Source organism: Heloderma suspectum, chromosome 16 (genome assembly GCF_057233095.1).
Source record: "Heloderma suspectum isolate Gila_16-S chromosome 16, 16-S_ref, whole genome shotgun sequence".
In the NCBI taxonomy this organism is placed as follows: Eukaryota; Metazoa; Chordata; class Lepidosauria; order Squamata; family Helodermatidae; genus Heloderma; species Heloderma suspectum.
Window position 1 is genome coordinate 9,294,902 of NC_139473.1, and position 21,543 is coordinate 9,316,444.

General features: G+C 43.8%; 1 protein-coding gene across 8 annotated transcripts in view; it reads right to left on the reverse strand.

Annotated features, from left to right (window-relative positions):
- Window positions 1-4,328: 4,328 nt before the first annotated feature.
- Window positions 4,329-21,543, reverse strand: part of MSI2 (musashi RNA binding protein 2) — a 546,823-nt gene continuing 529,608 nt past the window's right edge. For 5 of the 8 annotated variants that reach the window (XM_084822451.1, XM_084822449.1, XM_084822447.1 and 2 more), the window contains one exon: window positions 11,776-12,881. In XM_084822451.1, coding sequence (XP_084678577.1) covers window positions 12,613-12,881 — 269 coding nt within the window. In that variant the 3' untranslated portion in view covers window positions 11,776-12,612. Of the gene's footprint in view, window positions 4,538-10,385; window positions 10,464-11,775; window positions 12,882-21,543 lie in introns of those variants that run through there. The other 3 variants (XM_084822448.1, XM_084822454.1, XM_084822450.1) reach the window with 2 other exon arrangements.

Here is a 21,543-nt window from a genome sequence, read left to right on the forward strand (position 1 = left end):
CTCAAAACATAGTTAGACTAGCTTCAGTTTGCTTTTCCAACCATTTTGCTTTTCAGAAAGAAACCCCAAAGAAAACAAAAAGGAAACCTTTCCAGACAAATACACCCAATAGTAAAAAATAAGTAGTTAGTGTTTTTTTTGTAAACAATTTCATATGCAATATATATATTACATAACCATGGCTGACCCTTGAGAAAACATGTAGTAAAACTATATTGCTTTAGTCTTGTATGTTGCATTGAATTAGATGGCAAATGAAACATGATGGTTTGGGTGGCTGGGATCCCTAGCCCTCATTCACACTCGAGATCAAAAGAGCCGTACAGGGTTAATAGCCAAGTGGAGAAGAAGAGAAAAGAAAAGTCTGTACACCTTTCAGGTCATTATTATTTACCAACAGTTACCTAGCAAGATGTGTAACATTCATCAGCTTGTGTATATACTGCTGTACAAGGGGAAAAAAATTACAGCGACAGAGCCATGCTACCTTAAAGTCCAAGCTACAAATTCAAATTAAAATGAACATTATGCAGAATAGGAAACCAAAAGGGACAGGTTCCTCTTCATCTTAATCAAGTCAATTTCAGCGTAAGATTGGATGGCGCGTGTTTTGTTTTTTTCCCCTTTGGCGGGAGAAGAAACAAGCAAGGGGAGTTCTAAACAAAAAACACTCCAGTATCCTGTGGGTGAAATTCTGGCCCTCTGTTCAAGTCAGTAGCAAAAAAAGAAAAGAAAAGATGAGCATGCCAGGATTTCCAGCAAAAGTTCTTTCCAAACTTTTAGATCCATCTGACATCCCAGAGCCATGGAAACACTCTCGTTGAGTTTCCAGGTGTCTGGATTTCAGGTTTTATTGGCAGGTGACTTCTCTTGAGGCACAAAACAGCATTTTGCGGTGCTCTCCGTGGAGGTGCTCAGAGGATCCAGTGCTCTGCACAGGGGGTGCTTCTCAATCCCTGTCTGCACTATTCAGCTACAAGATTTTGATTTTTACTAACTCCAAGGCAATATTTGTAAGGGGAAGTTTGGAAGAAAACAATGAGATGCTACAGTGCCCGCTCTCCTTGACTAAAATAAAGTTGCAGCTGAACCTTTTGTGTTAAAATTAATTTCCCCCCAAAATAAAAACAAAAAAACAAACCCCAAATCCTTTAAAATGGACTTCTAGATGAATGAGGGAACTAGAATGAACCTTAGCCTAGGAAGCCACTTCAAAAACATACCAGATTCCACACAAGTTGTGCTATGGGCCACGGGGGGCTTTTCAAAAGGCATAGAAACATCTAAAACATATTCACATAGGTTATCAATTTTTCTTCTGAGCATTCTTTTTTAAAAAAATATTTTTTCTCTTAGTAAAATCATTTTATTATACCATGCCTCCCTCTTTTATTTTAAAAAATAAATTAAAAAAATCCAGTTTTGCATATCTAGCGTTAGCATTTAAGGTAGTATGGCACACCCTCTTTATAAAAGTCGAAGGGTGGGGGGGATCTATATAATGCCGCAGGAGTTTTGCCAGCATTTTTTCTTTCCTTTTAACATTGTGAGACCTTTGGTTAGTTGAAACCACATGAGATCAGCAGAAAGGAAAACGAAAACAAAATTAAATTAAACAAAAAACCTGCCCCAAATTATTAGCATTTCTTTTTGTCTTAAATAAGAGAAAGTTCTATCCTTACTGGTCCTAAATCTGAATAACTACATCTATGTATTTAACCTTAATTACAATACAGCTACCAATATGCACTAGAAGAGGAAGAAAGAGAAGAAAAGAGAAAGGGGTGGTGGGTTGGGGAGTCACTACACTAGCATCACGACAGCACTCTTACAAGATAGTCATTTTTATACATTATTAACATACAACAATGATCAACAAAGAATCTTCTATGAGGTGACGGGGACTGAATGACGAGGAGGAGGAACGCATGGAAGTATACAGTACAGGCACACACTCCCAGGAACTACTCCTGGGAAAACTCCAATGAAATGAATGGGAGCTGCACAGAGGGCAAATCTCTCCATCATTTGAAAGGTGCTTCCACAAAAGAAGCTCCCAACAGGTTGTGCTCTGATGTCATCTACACCGATTAAAGAGGAATAAAAAAATCATTCCCTGACTTTTTGTTTGTTTGTAAAAACACACTTGACTCTCAGGGAATTTGGTTTGTGATTTATTACGTTAATTAATTTATTTATTTATTTATTTATTATTACTCTTATTTTTAATGTACTACTCGATCAAGTCTCAATAATTTTAAAAAGCGTCCAGCATTCCGGCTTTTAAACCTGGTTGTTTTCAAAATAAGAAAATAAAACCCCCTAAAACATTACACAACAACCTCTCCCCGCCCCCCCCCAAACCCAACAACAAGACAACCTATGATTTTTGTTGTTGTTTAATTTAAAAACAAGGAAAAAATGAGGATTTCTCCCCTCCTCTTTACAATTAGCATTATGGTGCCTCGGTGAGTGTTTGAAGATGCCTTGCCCTAACTTGTCTATTGAATGTCTACGTTATCCTACTTGTTAGTAAAATTTTACAAAAATAGGAGTGCAGCAGCTTTTTTTTTTTCTCTTAACAAATGTCGCATTCAGTGTCTTATTCTGGCTGTACCTAGAGTACTAAATTTATAAACGTAACAATTTAAAAAAATATTAATAAAACTTGTCAATATTAATGTTTAAAAAAAAGAATATATCCACACTATAGTTATGCTTGTAATATCACCTACTGTGTTGTACTTTGAGTTGCTGTTGCCGGCCTATTTGACCCATATTAAAAAAATTAAATTAAAAAATATCCTTCATAAGTCTCCTCCCCAGCAGAGGACCATATATATAACAGCCAAACATTAAACATGTGCAAATTGGAAATTGTCAGTTTTTCCCTACCAGTCACAGTGCAATGATGTTTTTATACATTTTTTTTTCAAATCTGTTCTCATCTACAATAAATTAAACTTCTCTTGCGTCTAGGGTGATAAACGTGAAGCACTGAGGTATTCAGAACAATTTTTTTAAAAACCTTTGCTTTCCCCTAATTTGTTAATATAGGAAAGAATGGATAAACGGTGAGAAGATGCAAGTTTTATCTGACCTGCCCCACAGCTCGGGAGCTTCCAACACGACGCTCACTTGGTCAGAGTGCTGCAGGAAACGTTGAGGCGGCTGAAATGAATGGACAGTCAGGTGATCTGAAGAATGGTTAAAAAATGTGTGCTTGAAACTTTAAATACCTTTTTAAATATTAAAATTGTAGCTTTTTCAATCTTGGGAAAAGCAGTTTCTTAACTTAAAAATGTAACTAGACGGTTACTTTAAAAGCTGTGCACAGATGTCTAGTTAATATGCTGGTATGACGCTTGTACAGTTATAAAGGTCTAACACCTACAGAGCAAGCTGAACAGTGCTGATCTAACTGCTGTGGGCTCGCTCTGGCAGCTGATCTCAAATGTTTTAAAATGTCCGGGTGCAATCCATCGGAAACCTTGCCCGTGCATGCGCTGGCGAGATGAAGGGGAGCTGCAGGAGGACGCTTCCAACCCCTCTGCTCACCTCCCGTTCATGTCCAAGAACATGCAGAAGGGACGGTTCTGGTGGACTGCAGACCCTTAGTCTTTATCTTTTTCTTCCGTTCAGTACAGAAACTGCCTTAGTCTGACTCCATCACAAAAATATTACGCATTTCTCTTTTTTTAATAGTTTATATGTAAGTTAATGGAATTGTATTTACAGTATTATTATTATTATTATTATTATTATTAGAATTCACAATTTCAAAAAACCTTATCGCCTCTTTTTTAACAACAAAAAATGCACTTATAGAAAAAGGACACACAAACGTTGTAGTCCTTACCTTATTGCCGAAAATAGATATAATTAGGTTAACTAATAAAAAGAACTGCTAGAGAACCGTGCTACTGAGCCAGTCTCGTATTCCCCATCCAGCATAAAATATAATATTTCTGCTCTTGTCTTGCTTGCTCTACTTCTAAATTCAGTGTGTGCTAAATTCCACCTGAAAAAGTTTTTTTCAGCTTCAGAACTGGTACCAGTCAATGGAGAATCATATTACCATTTCAGCTTCTTTTAAGCGACAAAATACATCAAAAGAAAGAAGGGGGGATTAAAAAGCAAAGCAAAGAAACCCTTAATATATAAACAGTTATATTATGGTTAGGCTTTTCCTAAATACACAGAGTAGCAGATCTATGTGACTATTAGCCTATGTCAAAACACTACCAAAAAAAGTGATTAAAATAGATTTCAAAGGGGAAAAAAACATCAAGAAAAATAATAAAAGGAACAAAATGGATTATATATGTACAAGTTTGTTTGTTTTTAAAAGCTGTTGTTCTACATAGTACAGCAGGTTCATGAGATGATAGAGATTTTGGACAACCCAAATTCGCTGAGTGCCACCTCCAGTTTGTGTGGGTTATTGGTGATGATGCTCAAAGTCTGATGATGTATCACCTAAACATGGAACCATTCAGAAACTTCGCCCTGTCTTGCCTGGACATCCAGATATACTCTACAGTAGATTAAAAGAGAGAGAGAGGATGAAAAAAAAAAATCATTGTACTCAAGCCAGACATAACCACATTCCAATCACCATGTGTTTACATTTGTACGTGGCGTGCCTAGGGTGTCATTTACTTTCCAATAGGCCACCATACGTTTTCACCAAAGGGGAGGGGGGGATTTCCATATTCTATCCAGAGCTGTGTATAACTGCATGCTAAGACTATCAAAACGCCACACCACGGCAACGCAAATGGCCTTCATTGCTCAAGTTATTCTGCTTCTGCTATTCAGAGGGAGTGGCAAAGAATTTTTCAGGGCACAGGACCCCCTTCTCTTCTGACCATTAGGAAAATCTCAGCAGCACCCCCCCACACACACACTTCTGAGACTTCATTGGGCATTGCTTCCAAGTCTATCTTCACAGCTATAAGAGCTAAAATTTTTGTTTTGTTTTTTGTTTTAAAGACAGCTGAAATTCTTAAGAGACACTGATTTTCATGACTAATAGCCATGGAAACATAGGAAGCTGCCTTGTACTAATTCAGACCACTGGTCCATCACGACACTTACTGGCAGCTGCTCTCCAGGTTTCTGGCAGGTATTTTTCCAGTCCTACCTGGTTCGGTTCCGGAAATGCCGAGATTGAACCTGGAACCTTCTGCAGGCTAAGCATGTGCTCTATAACTGAGTGACAGCTTGCTCCATCTTGCCACTTGGAGTGGCCTTTTGCCACTCTGCTAGAATCTTGATATATGCACAGCGTCAGGTCTGTTATTCACATGGGAACTGCAGTTATCACTGGATAAACAGAGAATCATAGGATCATAGAATAGGAGGGTTGGAGGGGGCCTGTAAGACCATTGAGTCCAACCCCCTGCTCAGTGCAGGAATCCAAGTCAGAGCATCCCTGACAGATGGCTGTCCAGCTTCATAGAATCGTAGAATAGTAGGGTTGGAAGGGGCCTATAAGAACATCGAGTCCAACCCTCTGCCCAATGCAGGAATCCAAGTCAAAGCATCCCTGACAGGTGGCTGTCCAGCTTCATCTTGAATGCCTCCAGTGTGGCAGAGCCCACCACCTCCCTAGGGAATGGGTTCCATTCCATTGTTGTATTGCTCTAACAGTCAAGAAGCTTTTCCTGATGTTCATCCGGAATCTGGCTTTCTGTAACTTGAGCTCATTATTTTGTGTCCTGCACTCTGGGATGATCGAGAAGAGATCTTGGCCTTCCTCTCTGTGACAACCTTTCAATGATGGTCTCTCCATCACCACATGGTGAGTCACTAGTACATGTTGGTTCCTCTTGCCCTCTTAGGCAAATGACTCACCGTAGGAGCCCATGTAGAAGCAGCTAAGGGGCCAGCATCGATGGTGACTTGCCATGTGTCTGATGTGAAGCAGTCCAAATGTGAATTACTCTTAAGGCAGCTACAACCCAGCTCTGAGCTTCCTGACCTTACACTACAGGGGTGCTTTTTAAGGCCACTCTCGTGGAGTAAAGGTCTGTTCCAGTAGTCCCAGCTCAGTAGTATAGCACATTCTTTGAATGCAGAAGTTCCTAGGTTCAATCTCCAGCATCTGCAGGTAGGGCTGGAGAAACCCCCCCTGCCTCAAACCCTGGGGAGTTGGTGCCAGTCAGTTCAGGCAAGACTCACCATGATGGATCAGTCTCCTAGGTTCTATGCATCTTCCTCTGAGACCCTGTATTGCTCCTCAAAATTAGGCTTCACGTGTTATATTTTCTAGGGGGGCGGGGTGGGGCGGAGTGACTAGGGAAGAGAACTCCCGTATTTCTCAGTGTAACACAGAAAATGGCCCTAAGTCATGCTGTGCAGGGGAAATGACTTCGTTTACTCATGAAAGTCTACAGCCAGTCTCACCGGGCTCTACAGGTGTGGTTGGCAAACAACCTGGAAGAGAGGGCATGGGAACAGGAGGTGCACAAAATCTTCCATCTTACTGAAATCAATGGGAGAGCTCCACAAAACGTCAAACAAGGGCCAAGACAGGCATGATGGGGCAGCTGTGTGTAGTCATACCGAGAGTGGGTTTTTGTTTGATAGGGGGAGAGGTGTGGGTAGAGGAGAGGAGCTAAGCCCTCCTTTCACTGCGATCCTCTGATTCAGCACCTTCCAGTATCGGACTGGGAGAAACATGCCTGCAGCAACAAAATGAGGGGACTAAGGCAAGTCATGGGAAGGTTTAGCTCCCCAAATTATCTTTGCATGTTAACAAAAAAGAACCTCCCCCTCCACAGTGGGGAAGACACATATGTAAATAGATGGCTGACCTGACCCATCCCATCCAGGTTCAGATGTAACAATCCAAGTCCAATAAACCCTGGTTTATTGGCACAGGAATGAGCCACTGGCACTCTCGGCCCCTCCTGCTCTCGCACACTTCAGTGGTCAGATCCACGTTCTTTATCCTGACGGGGGGGGGGCGGCCAAGGGGGATCCCTTAAACCACAGTTTCCTAGTTCAGACATCATAGAAAACCATGGCTTAAGATACTAAGTTATCAACTCAGCTCGGTGGGTGAGCAGAGGAAGGAGGGGCAGTGGTGTGTGTGGGCACAGAAGTTGTACCTGGTCCTATAATCCATGTTTTTTTGGATTGGGATCATTATGCCTGAACCAGGCCACTGTAAAACATAATGGGCTTGAGAAGAGAGGCTCTTTTGATAAGTCTGCCATTGAATTTTTGCTGGCTTGTGCAAAAACAAAGGGCGCGATGTGAAATTAAATAAATTTGGGGAAAGCGCCATGCAGGCAAACTCCGTGGTGGAGCTAATGGTCTGTAAGCCACATCATGAAGGACATTGAAACAGTGCCACTGCAGTGATAATAATGACTTGGATACAGAATTGGTTATTCCTTGAATGCCACAAGATTTGTTTATCTGACTGGCTTCAGCAAACGTGAGCACAACTATGAAAACACTGTTCAGGCTGCCTCTAAAAATAAACCACAGGTCTCAATCCACCATGTTCTGCTACACTGCTCCATTCATTCATTTCAAGTGGCCTGCCCAGTCAGGTACTCCCCAGGTCAGGCCTCACAAATCAAGAGCCCCTCTAGGGAGGCTTTGTACAGCGCAATAGTATATATGGAAGGCCCTACGCATAATCTGACAAAAGGTCATTTGTGGCAAAGTCCCATCGAAACAGTGGAATGGAACTTGAGTTGCTTGTCCCCCATCTTGTACTAAATTCAAAAGGACTTTACCAGGACTAACATTTTGCTGGATTTGCTCCCATTGGCTTGGGTTTGTTTAGCTGCAGGAAAACCTCTGGAAACCTCTGGGAGGCCTCGCTTTCCAATGAGGCACAGAGGAGACCCTCAAGCCAGAGGGAGTCTGTTCAGCAGCAGGGCATGGGGGTGGCACCTCTGAGCTTCAAGGCCCTCTCCTGCTCCATTTTCTTGGTTTACAGCAACTTGGTTTCCCAACCTGTCCTGCTTCCCCTAGACAGGTTGGTCTAGACTGCAACTCCCATCATTCCCAGTCAGCATGATGATGTCGGGGAGGTGTTATGTATGGCCACTGACCGTGGTGACTGGGAATTATGAGAGCTGGTTTACAGTGACAGACTTAAAACTCACATGCTGGGTGGGGAGAGAGTTGGAAGCTGGTTCAAATCTTAGCTCGTGAACATTAACTTTATTTATGGATTACATTTCTATACCGCCCAATAGCCGAACCTCTCTGGGCAGTTCACTGCAACTAAAACCGCATTGCTATAAGCAGCATTGCTATATGTAGCATTGGGCAAGCTAGCATCTCTCTGCCTCAACCTCTCATCTGCAGTATGGGAGTGACAACCTGGCAGGGTTGTTGTGAGGATAATTGACAACGTATCTGAAGCACTTCAGTGTGTTCTAATGCCAAGGATTATTACTATTTTTGTTGCTGTTATGATGCTGATGCTGAAAAATGTGGACGAAATGGCACAAAACCTGCCTCAGTTGGGAATATGTTAGAAAAAGACATTCTGACCACCATCGCTGTCCACCCACCATTCAAGGAGGGATGTTTGGGCATCTGGCAGAAGAGACAACTACCGCAGCAGGAAATACCCTCAGCAAGGCTAACAGAGGGGGACAAGCAAACTCTGAAGCCACAGTGTACGGCATGTGAATACGTTGCCTTGTTAATAGCTGCAATGAGGGTTACAGCTGCAGTGCGTATGAGACGAATTAATGCAGTAAGTTAATCCGGCTAACACTGTTCTCTTGTTAGCAGCAAAATGCTGTTTTTAACATTCACCTAATTTTCTGTTGAGGGTAACAAGATCCTATTAAAACCTGCTTGCTCTGACTAAGTTTAACACAGTGGAGGCTGATGGCTCTGATGTTAGTGGGGTGGTGAATCTGCTCTGGGTTTCAGTCAGAACCAGTCAGAAATCTAAAGGAGCTATCCAAGATGCGGAAGCACTTTAGATAGCTCCTTTAGAGTTTGCACTGAAACCTGGAGCGGATGCATCCCCCCACTGACATCGGAGCCACCAGCCTCCACTGATTACCAACGAAATTTTGGCGCAAATTTAAGTCCAAATTGTTTTACACCCTAATTAATCTAGAATAAACTCCAGGTTCCCCGATCCTGATCACTGGAATAATACTCCCACCAACATGCACTAAAAGCATGGGGTGGGTGGGAACCCCTTTTAACTAAAAACGATGAAAAGTACAGAATGCATTTGTTTATTTAGTACATTTATATCCTGCCTTTCCTCCATCGTAGAACTCTAGGTGGATTACATGGGGGGAATTCCTGGGAGGTCTTTCACCCAAGTTCATCTGCCTAGCTTCAGCAAGGTGCCTTCATCATGTGACCTGAGTGTTAAGGGGTGACTTAACCTTGATGAGGTGATCTAGAGTATGTGGCCTAAAGTTGCACATGAGTGCTACATTCGTGCAACACCAGCATGACGACAGAGAATCCTGGGGGGTTGTGTTACTCAGAGGATACAATGGATGTAACTTCAACAACATGACACTTTTTAGAGCATTAAAAAAAGAAAAGAAACTACTCTCTTCCTGGCCAAAAAACGGTTGGGTTGGTTAAACTACATCATCACATACATTTTGCACACCTCTGACATTAAAAGCATGCCAGATGTCCACAAATTTCATCAATTATGATTTTCATCCCATGCATTGATTTGAAATTTAGAATGCATGCAATAGGTCAGACAGATAATTATGGTTAGAGCAAAATTTACATTTACTGTATTCACCACATGGAGTAATATTTAGTCATATTTTTTAACCTGGTCATTGACTGTTTTCTAGGAGTTGATTTATTCTCTAGGCTAAATATTTATATCTGGAAATATGCAAAAGACCTCGACAGGGGTGAAAACCAACAGATCAGTCAAAAGGGTAGGAAACAGGCAGGGATCCAGATAACGCATTAGTAAGTGATGTATTACTTTTATGGTACCTTTGTAATTGTGAACTTGCTCTGTAGGTGTTGTGGCACACTTATTGTGCCACAATATTTGGTATAGTGCTTAATTGAGGTTTTCATGCAATAAAGCACTGCTTGTTTGAGACACTCCACATTACAGGTCCTTTTAAAGAAAGTTTGCTCCACAAGGTTGAGGAATACTCAACACTCCTTTGAGTCTGAATGATCATAATGATTGCATAAACATGATAGAAATGTAAACACTGTTTGCAAAATTAGTTCGGGATCCTTTTCCAGTTTCCATCCCAGAAAACTGATTATAAAAAACTTTTAAGAAAAGGATGCTTAAAAGACAGGAAAAAAGGAAAGAGTGTAACAAAAAATAAACCATGGCAAGAGAGAAGGGACACAGTAGAAAATACAAATGCTATATACTGGAATACCTCCAAGTGAGATGGCAACCAACCCTGTGTAACGTTTCAATGGTATCCATTTGTAAAAGCCGTTGCAATCAAAGGCCCCTAAAATTGTACAATTGTTAATGTCATCAGTGCGATACATGGGAAGAGATGGCGATTTTTTTTATTTCTTTGCATGAAATTATCAAAAGTCTCAAGTATGTGTGTTGCCAGCATGAATCTCGCTGCATCTGGTCCTGCTAACATCTCTGCGGATTCAATTCTAGGTGTACTTTTCTAAGACCAGGTTTGAAAAGTGAATTTGGAATCGCATTTCTTAAGCGGCTGTTAGTACATGGGTGGTGTGAAACATATTAAAAAGGCAGCCAATTTTCTGCAGAATGTTATTGGACATGGAATTAAGGAGCCAGAAGCGTGCAGGTATACACAAAATAATTTGAAAGGCCGCATTAGTGCAGACAAAGCACAATGCTGAGTGCTGTGTTATGCTTTGGAAACAAGTCCGCAGCAAAGGTCTGCAGCGCACGTGTTTTCAAGAACCTGATCTTTTTCTTTAGGCAAAAAATGGAAATAAGGGGTGTTGTAAGTGGTGATAGATGGCAGTTTAAATGGATGTAGGTCTTAACAGAATAGTAATCTGTATTTTACCATATAGCTGATCCAATGGGATTTGCAAGTTACTCAGGTGACATTACAAGGGGAATGGAACAAGATTTCAGTATATCAAATATCGGGGCATTGGCTTTATTTTTTAATGCAGTAAAATAACTTGTGCTGCAGGACTTTGTCTGCATTTTATTAATTAGGTTTTACTGTTAACTATATATCTGCATAGATATGGAATCCTCCAAATTAGGCTTAAAATAATTTGGTTAACTGGCCACTAAATAGCATCAGGCATTCATGCTAACACACACAATTTCCACATAGTATAATTGAAGGAAATAAACGTTGCATGCAATTTGTTAAGCAAAATTTCCACTCCCAAATTAGTAATTTTCTGCTCCCAAATTAGTAATCACACCACATTAATATTAAAACATCTTCTACTCACTTGAGAAAATTTATGTTGAAAACTTGCTAACATTTTTGCAGATGATCAGATTAAAAGTAACAACGTCACTCCTTTTATAAGTTGGATTCACATGACCATTTCCCCCCTCCACTATACAACAGTGTTCCGCTTCTAAATACGGATTAGATCATGATTTGAACACAAGGTGCCGTTGCATATGGATACCTTGCCTTGGGATGACTGGAACATTCTCCTTGTGGAGGGAAATATTCTAATCTGGTCATGTGAATCCACCCACCCATGGCTATTAAAGTGCAGGTCAAAGCAACTTGTGTTATATCAGTGCTTAATCTCTAGCCTGGCTAAGATTAAGAGAGGCATTCTTTTTGCACCGTGCAATTACAAGTCATTCTTCGCTTCCCATTTTGAAACCATAAGAGTGCTCCTGCAAATCACCCCTGGGTCTATTCAGACATCTCTTTCTGACGAAGGCATGGCTCATCCCAGATTCTTGGAGTATGAGTACGCCTTTGAGTAGCAAACCTTCCTCAGTGATATTTTGGATATGAGAGTCACTTGCAGGTGTACTTTGGTGACTTAAAATTAGCTCAGGCCATGACCCACGTTTGTTGGTTCCAGTCTGTTTCCAGAAGAAAACTTAAGCAGTCCTGTCTTTCTAGGGCTGTGGCATGATCTTTCAGCCATTTGTGGAAGTGCTAAAAATAAGATTAATGACCTGGATAGATAAATTTTACAGATTTTCTTAAATAAAAGCACACACATGTAGCTGAAAAGATACATTTGGTGTGCTATGCAGACTGAAAGATCTGTAGAAATCTCTTTTTTCTCTCTTTTGCAGATATTAATACACAGTATAACCTCTGTCAAATGGGCCCCTCTTACCAGCTGATATTTATCTGAAATAAGGGAACACAATGCATGTCTGGGACCTGGCAAAAGATCTGAATATAAGGTCTGGCTGAATGAGGGTCTAATGTACTTGCAAGTCAAAAGTCACCGTTTTCTGTTGCTATCAAAACGTGATGCTTCAGTTATATGGAATCCGTAGAGAAGGTTTGTGTGGGGGGCAGCTCACACAAATAGATTCGATTTAGCTTCTAATTCACAAGCAAGGCTCTGGAGCGCGCTGCTTTGAAAGGCCGATCAGTAAATGGAGCTGGTTATATCCAAGAGCATCACCTGATAGCAAAAGTAGGGACTGCCAGCTAACTCTGCTCATTCCAGAGCCCAAGACACTGCAGGAGAAGAAAGGGGTGAATGAAGAGGGCTACTTACAGCAATTCCATGCCCAAAGCCGGAGCCAGGCTGAGGGCTGGCTGCACTTATGTAGTTACCAACACCGGAGTCTTGGTTGGCTGTGCCGTAGAGGTCTGCAACTGGACCCGGGCTGTTTGCCCCTGGAAATCCGCCGGGCCGGGCTGGGTTGGAGCCTGCCGGGGAAGCGGGTGCGCCAAAATTCGGTTGAGCACTGTAGCTATTCAAGACTGGTGTGCAGAGAATAAAGCTGGGTATGAGGCTGGAAGCTGAGCATGCACAGTTATTACAAAGCCAAACACTAATAAAAACAGCCTAGGTCCAACTTCTAACACTTAACCAAGGCCATGCGGTAGGAGAGCACGTACTCAATAATAGTCAGCCCATACTACTAAGAAGCCTGGAGCTCCAAATATATAGAAATATGTATAAAGAGAGAAGGAAAAGAAATCATTCAACACACTACTGCAACCAGAGACTGTAGGTGCTCAGTTTCACCAAATTATCACAAAAAAAATGTATTTTCCGACATCTGATTCGATGCTCATGCAGTAGTAAAACGGGTTTTCTAGATCTGGGCACGTCGAGACAGCATTCACATCCCATGCAAACTACAAAGGAACTAGTTTTAGACTACACATTGTGTTAATATTGATATTAAACGTTGACAGCAAAGAAAGCAAATCACAGCTAGGAAAACCGGTTTGTTTGTTTTTTGGATCCACTGAAGACTTTCAGATGAAAAATACAACCTGCCCTCCCACCCTTTTTAGTTCTCAAGATACGTGAAGGTTTGGAGGTTTGAAATGTTTTTCTTTAAATAAAAACAAACAAACAAACAAATGATATGCAATGGAACATTTGGGAGTGTTTTAGATACAAGAGGAGGGTTCATTTCCTTTTCCTTCCCCTCTTAATTTAAAGAATTGAGTGCCTGTCTCCATCTAGATGCAGAAATAATTCTCTAAATACCATCAAACCTAATTATTTCGAGAGTGAGAAATGTAAATAGCAATAAGGAAGCCAGTTCCTACAGCTCAAAGACCTTAAGCACCTCTTTCTTATGACTGTTTGGTGGAATAAGAGAAGTTAGGAGACTCGGCGGAGGAATACTGAACTGGAGGTGGTTTGCTATAAAGCGGGAAGTGAGAACTGTCTGCTTTACATTTTGAGACATATTAAGACAAGCAGTGCTATTTCTTCAGCTGATCATTCCTGACCTTTCAAAGCCTATTGCTTAATTACACTGAACAAGATGCTCTCAAATAACTCGGACTATAACGCAAACCCAGAAACTTGTGTTCTAGCGAGAGTGTTATTAAATAAACCTTTGCTGTTATTGGGCTGTTTGCAATGCCTAGAGATGTTTGATTTGTAAAATAATTAATGGAAATATTTGAAAAATGCTTTTTTTAAAAAAATGGGGAAATGGGAATAAATAGTGAAAACCCATCAGCCCAGACCTCCCTGATAACAAATGGCACAGGACTGTTCCACCTGTATCTTTAGGCAAAGTGAAATTGGAGGTTGCAGCATGGTGGCCAGCCTCTGTATAGCTTTGAATTTTTTTACAGTCCACTAAAGATGCAAGCTTGCAAGTTCCCCCAGAAGTCAAAGTGGCCTGTAGCCTGGAGGTACAGTTGGGAACTCCGCCTCCCCCCTCCACGCATTTTTCTCCCAAGCTGACTGAGGAATAGCGTTTGTGCGTTATGTGCCTGTGGCATTTCACATTAGCTTTCTGCCTGCCTCTTGCGAGGCTCGCAACTGAGCTCGGAGTCACACGACTCGTGGCCTTATTTAGAGAAACTATAAGATCAAGGAAACATCACTGCCTAGAAACCAGGGGCCTCTCCCAAAGCCCTACAAATTACCTGGGAGTCTTTCTGCCTCTTAACAGCCCCCTTGCTAAAAAACAAAACAAAAACCCAAACACTGTTGGAATATCACAGGTAGGGATTTGGTACACCTTGAGCAGGGAAGTCCTAAAATAAAGGGCTGCCATAACTATGCAACCATTCAGACAGCCTTCTCTAACCTGGCGCCCTCCAGGGAATGCTGGGATTTGTAGTCCAACACACCTGGAAGACACCAGGCCGGGGAAGTTTGCATTAGGATGACTCAGTTGGGCAACAAAAAGTATAACGCTGGTGTTTAGGGCAATTCCCTCCATGATGTATCATCTGTAGCTAAATATTTTAAGTATCTCAGGATACAAAATGGCAGGTATTGCCCATTTCAGTGAAGAGAACAATAATTTAAGGGGTTGGGGAGGGATTCATGCACTGGCATTACTTGTATGTGGCAGAGAGAAAGGTAAGCAGGCTCAGTGGGGGGCGGGGGGGGGGCAGGGAAGAGAACCCACGCAAGTAGCTCCATTGTGCTGCACTGCATTGGAAAAACAGCACTTTTTAAAATATTAAAGATTAAATGTCAAGCTAACATTTGGCACTCTCACTCATGGAGAAAAACATCCAGCTGGGCTATTCAGAGGCTCTTTATATTAACTTGCTATGGCAGACTTTTCCAGCTCAGTAAAGTGGATAGAGAGGCCCTGATGACAGCTCACCGGAAAGCCTCTGTTACCCAGGCGAATAAATGCACAGGCTTCTGGAGGGAGCGACAGACTCGGCAGCCCCCACGTGGAAGCGGCTCGAAGCCACGCCACACGGAGTAGCCCAACCGTACTCTGAGAGGAGGGAGCATCACGTGCTGGATGATCACCCACATGCCAGAAGTGGGCTTAATGCAAACCATGTGGCCAGCCCGGAAGATTATGTTGGCCGTTCAGCCTCCACTGGATGTACACCAGCAGAGGACGAAGAGCCCTCCACAAGACAAATCTTTTCGAGCAGTGAAACCCCCCTCTTCAAAACGGCCTCCGCTGCCTGCATCATCATAGCTAGAGAGACCATTTAACTGGTCCCTGCTGTGCTACCACAAAGAGCTAAATAAGCTCACTCGCTCTGTCGGGGGAATTTGGGAAGAGTTTTGGAATGAAAAATGTCTCCCTTGTTAATGGGAACAGCAACTTCAAAACAGACGATTTGCAAGAAAGCGTGAGCTTTCTTAGGATTCAGTGGTTCTAGCTATTTTTACTTCTCAGTGTTCAATCTTCTCTTCCCCCAGCTCCAATGATCTTTAGTTTAATAATTTTAGATTGCAACGTGCAAAGTAACTTTAGATTGCAGTTTGCAAATGCTTAGGGAGCAGGAACCTGGAGCTGGCCCATCTTGGTTCCGTGTCCCATTCTGTTGTACTTTGGATAGGGAGTTTGTTTTTCTTGCTTGTTTTGCTTCCTCTCACACTCAGATCAAAATCAAACCACCCAGAGAAGAGGTGGTGACTTCCTGCTAGTCTCAGCTGCCCTCTCACTCCCCAGCCCCCCCTTCCTTTCCCTCATGGTTGGAGATGCCACGGAGTCAGCAGTGCTCACAGAAGAGGCAAAAGGAAAGTTTTTCTCTCTCCCTTCGCCCCTTTCTGTCACCCAGAGTAAATGCCGGGATGCACTGGGTGATAGAAGCTGTGGCTCTTTCACAGCAGAACCACTTTCAGCCCAACAGCCAGATTCCATTTCAGAGAGGCTTTCAGGGGCCACATCCCAGTTTGGGGCGGGGGGGTGAAGGCAAAATGGGCAGAGCCAAAGGCAAAACACCCCAAATACTAGCCTAGTTTAGCTCAAAGCTCTTGAGAGGCAAACCAACCTTTTAGAATGGGAAAAAGTGCACAAAATGAAAACTGCCCGTCTCAAGAGAGCCTCTGAGGGCTTGCCCAGTTCTTGTTTTATTGGAAGTTACCTTAGATAAAGATTTGGGGGAAAGTGAAACGAATGAACAGTAAAAGCTGCCCAAGCAATGGCAGCAATGGTTTTAGGGCATCCACGCACTAGTCGGAGACGCACTAGTCTACGCACTAGTCGGTGCCCTTGCAGTGGTTCAGTGTCGTCGTCCCCCTCAGGCAGATTTTAAATTTACTCGCCTTGAAATAACAGTGGGTTTATGCAACTGCTGCCCTGCAAGTTATAGATGCCTCAGTACATTATCAGAATGCTACAGCAGCATTCTGACCAAGGGCGTATGTGTTGTGTGTGCGTGGCGGGGGACACACACGACGAGGACGAAGGAGCGATGGTCCTTGGAATGGTGTCATGACATAGCAGGGTTTAACTTCTGCTCATGGGTACGTGCGAGAAGCACCATTCGTGTTTACAGCAGGGGTGGGCAACTTCCAGCTCTCCAGCTGTTTGGGCCTACAACTTCCATCAGCCCTAGCCAGCACAGAGTTAATGGTAAGTGATCGTGGGAGTTGTAGGCCAAAACAGCTGGAAGGCCACAAGTTGCCCACCCTGGGGTTAGAGGGAGCATACGTTTCAGCATGCCACAGATAAGTCACAGCTTTGCTGCGATCCTCACTGGCGCCATTGTTATCAGCGATATGTGTGCCAGTTTCAAATGGGGCACTGTTTTTCTTTTTAAGAGGAAGAACAACCCGACTGCTTTGAAACCTGGAAAAAGGAGTGCTGGTTGGCATCTGGAACAAATGCAGATTGGTGCAAACACGACATTTTATGCCTTGCTTACCCAACCAAGGGGTAAATGATGTGTTTACCACTATATAACTATATGTAGCAGTAATGGGTAATACCACAGGATGTTGAAAAATCTTCTTTCATAGCTGTTACACGCGTGCGTGCGCGCACCCCCCCCCCCGCACACTGTTGTTTGTACATTCAGGATTTGACTGCAAAGTCTGAACAAAGAGTGTTGAATATACAAAGTCACAGGTAATTTCCCATTGTCTGGGCATCACTTTGATAGTTTGCTATTATCACAGAACTGACTGCAAGAGAACCGCACAGCACGGAAAGCATATGCCCACTGCAACATTACCTTGCAAATGTGCTAGAGGCATAGAAGACGTCTCCCCTTCTTGATCCTGGCCTCCCAGAAAACTGAGAGGAGAGCTTGGGGGAGCTGGGGGTACAGAGTGCATTTTGCACTAGATCCAAGGAATGAAAGAAGGTAGTTCTTGGCACCACCACGGAGACCAAACACCCTGAGGCAAGACAGCTTTTAATCAGAATGTGCTGATTAATAACACAATACAAGCATCCCAAGACCTCAGAAGAGCTTAAAGTCAGATGTGAACTAACCATAGAAAGGAAGGGAGTGCTTGTCCGATATGTATTTTAGAAACAAATCTCTTAAAGACGTCTCCAAGAGGGGAGGTAAAAATGAGACAATTCACTGAATTTAAAGGCTCAAAAAGAGGTTGAGGCGCAAGAGAAAATGTAGATCTTATACGGTATGGTTTTTTTATCCCAACGTTCTGGTTTAAATTGGATCACAACAAGTGTGGAAACCAGCCAGGGCTGCTGTTACTTTTTGTCTAGAGGAAATAAGGCCTGGTAACTTTGCAACCTGAAAAAAGAGAGACAATTATGCTGGTCTAACACTCTATGGGGAAATATGGTCCAGGCTCAGGAGCCCTCGGAAGGTCCACTGGTCTAGGGGCTATGAGCTGTAGTGGATCAGCAAGCTATGAGCTACCAAATGCCCCCCTGCCCACTAGTCACACTCCTCTCACCAGATGTAGCATCAATCAACTGATGAGGCCTCCCCATTGCCTTGCTGCGTGTTCTGGCTTCAGACGCCTCTTCCAGGGAGCCATGGCTACTTCGCTGGCTACTATGGCATGTGTCCTGCACTCTTTGGAAAGGCAGCACTTCTGCCTCATGCCCCAAAGGTGGCAGGTCCAACTTATACGCCCTTGATGAGGAAATCTTTACTGCATGGTACTGCTTTATGGCACTGAAATGACAGGTTGCACAACTGGGATTCGCACATCCTGCTCTTGGATCTTTTGATGGGATGCAGTCAAGAGAGAGATAAGAAGCCTTTCCATGTTGGAAATGGTAATTTCTGGCTGTCTGTGCCTCTGTGGGGCTCAGGGCAAAGTTCTTCTACCTCAAAAAGCCAACAATGGGGCCAACTTGTCCCAAGCTCAAGGGAGGGTAATGCAAAGTGTTCCTACCATTTTTGACATGTTTGCTTTCCCTGAAGCAAGCGCTGACTCCCACAGGTGCTGTGCTCCGATTCCTTAGCTTCAGGCCTTGTCCAATACCAGTAGAGGAACCTGGGAACTGCAGACCAGTCAGTCTGACATCAGTCCCTGGAAAAATTCTGGAGCAGATTAGAAAGCAATCAATCTGAAAGCACCTTGAAAACAAAGCAGTGATTACTCCAAGCCAACATGGATTTGTCAAGAACAAATCCTGCCAGACTAATCTGATCTCATTTTTTGGTCAGGTAACCTTGTGGACTTTGGGAATGCTGTGGACATAATATACCACAGCTTCAGCAAAGCTTTCAACAAAGTGCCCCATGATTTCCTGATGAGCAAACTAGCTACAAGTGGGCTAGATGAAACAACTCTCAGGTGGATCCACAGTTGGCTACAGAAATGGACTCAAAGAGTGCTTATCAATGGGATCTTCTCAAACTGGGGAGAGGTAATGAACGGGGTACTGCAGGGCTCAGTCTTGGGCCCAGTGCTCTTCAACATTTTTATTAATGACTTGGATGAGGACGTGCAGGGAATGCTGATCAAACTTGCAGATGACACAAAACTGGGCGGGATAGCAAATACCCTGGAAGACAGAAACAAAATTCAAAGTGATCTCGATAGGCTAGAGCACTGGACAGAAAACAACAGAATTAAATTTAATAGGGATAAATGCCAAGTTCTGCACCTAGGAAAAAGAAACCAAATGCACAGCTACAAGATGGGGGATACAAGATGGGGAATACTTGGCCCAACAATGCTACAAGTGAGAAGGCTCTTGGAATTGTTGTACATCACAAGCGGAATATGAGCCAACAATGTGATGTGGCTGCAAAAAAGGCAAATGCTATTTTGGGCTGCATTAATAGAAGGATAACTTCCAAATCACATGAAGTACTAGTTCCCCTCTACTCAGCACTGGTTAGGCCTCATCTGGAGTCCTGTGTCCAGTTCTGGGCACCACACTTTAAGAAGGATGCAGACAAACTGGAGAGGGTTCAGAGGAGGGCGACGAAGATGATCCGGGGACTGGAAACAAAGCCCTATGAGGAGAGACTGAAAGAACTGGGCATGTTTAGCCTTGAGAAGACTGAGGGGAGAGATGATAGCGCTCTTCAAGTCCTTGAAAGGTTGTCACAGAGAGGAAGGCCAGGATCTCTTCTCGATCATCCCAGAGTGCAGGACATGGAAGAATGGGCTCAAGTGACAGGAAGCCAGATTCCGGCTGAGCATCAGGAAAAACCTCCTGACTGTTGGAGCAATATGACAATGGAACCAATGACCTGGGGAGGCGGTGGGCTCTCCCACACTGGAGGCATTTAACATGAAGCTGGACAGCCATCTGTCAGGGATGCTTTGACTTGGATTCCTGCACTGAGCAGGGGGTTGGACTCGATGGTCTTAATGTGACCAGGCCTTCCAACCCTACTGCTCTATGATTCTGTGACTCGCAGCCTTTTGTATATACTGTGGCGTTTTCATCCTCTTCCCTTTTGTTGACAAATGAAACCTAGAACTACAGCTAGAGAGAGAAATGGCCTTTCCTCGGCTGACTCAGCTCCCATGCTCCCATAAGAGGTTGTGTGATCTGCATGATTTCTCTCTCAGGATGCCTTTCCCAAAGTCTCCAGTGCTGTTGAGAGAGTATGAGTGTGGCTGAAAATTTGAGTGAGTGAGTGAGTTTGAGAGAGACAGACAGACAGACAGACAGACAGACATCAGGCACCTCTCCAAGGAAGTAAATGGTGTGCGTACGGTACTCTGAATGGCAGGGCTGGTCCAGGATGCCTTGCTGCCTGAGGCAAAGGGCAAGATGGTGCCCCCATTCCACATACGGAAGCTGACCAACTGGCACTGGAGCCTCATTTCCACATTGGCAACAAGCCAGCCTCCTCCACTGAGCCTGAGGGCAGCAGGCTTGCTGGGGGTAGGGTGGGGGTGGCAGGGCACGTGCCACCAACCGCTCTGTCCACCGACACCATGCCACCATTTGCTCATTCCTCCATCTGGTGCCTGCACAAAACAAATGTGGCGGCGCGGCAACCGCATGTGTCGCGTGGGCAGAGTGGCGCATGAAAGCACACGATCCATGGCAGAGCGTGTGGACTGGGCCGGCTGCCTCTCTCTGTCAGTCAGGGGCCTTCCCAGCGGCACTCTCTGCAACACACTTGGAGAAACTGGCCAGCCCAGGCCAGCACCAAGCCAGCATCCATGCCACCAGAGGATGGGGATGTTTGGGGAGGCCGCCCCCGCTGCCTGAAGCATGCGCCCCACTTTGCCTAATGGTAGGCCTGAGACAGGATACACTACAAAGAGCAAGCTGGAGCAGTGCTTAAGCGGAGGTGTTTATCACTGCCTTACCGAGGTGACGGCAGGGAACGGGTTCAAGGAAGGCTCAGTGAGAGTGAATGAACAAGGCCTGTGGACCTGGGAAAGAAAAGGGCATGGAAAGACCCCCCCCCCCCCTGGCTTGAGACAACTACTACACCTGGGTGGGTGGGTGGAGATGAGGTGCCCTTCATTAGGGCTTGACTTGCCACAGGGTTAGCAAGAAGAGGAAAAAGTTACCAAGTCCGGAAGCGCCAGGAGAACAGGTTGGCCCTTTTAGTATTCCAAAGGTTGATCCTCTGGTTTGAGATAGAGGGACTCCATTTTTAATGCTGGCCACAGAAATGCTGTGGTGAGCAACCAGTATGGTGTGTGTGTGTGGGTGGGTGTGTGGGTGTGTGTGGGGAGGGGGACAGAAACAGAAGTGAGATATTCCTATAGACAGCCATAGCACGATGCATTCATTACTTCTTCATTTCTATCTTGTGCAAAGGTAAGACGGGC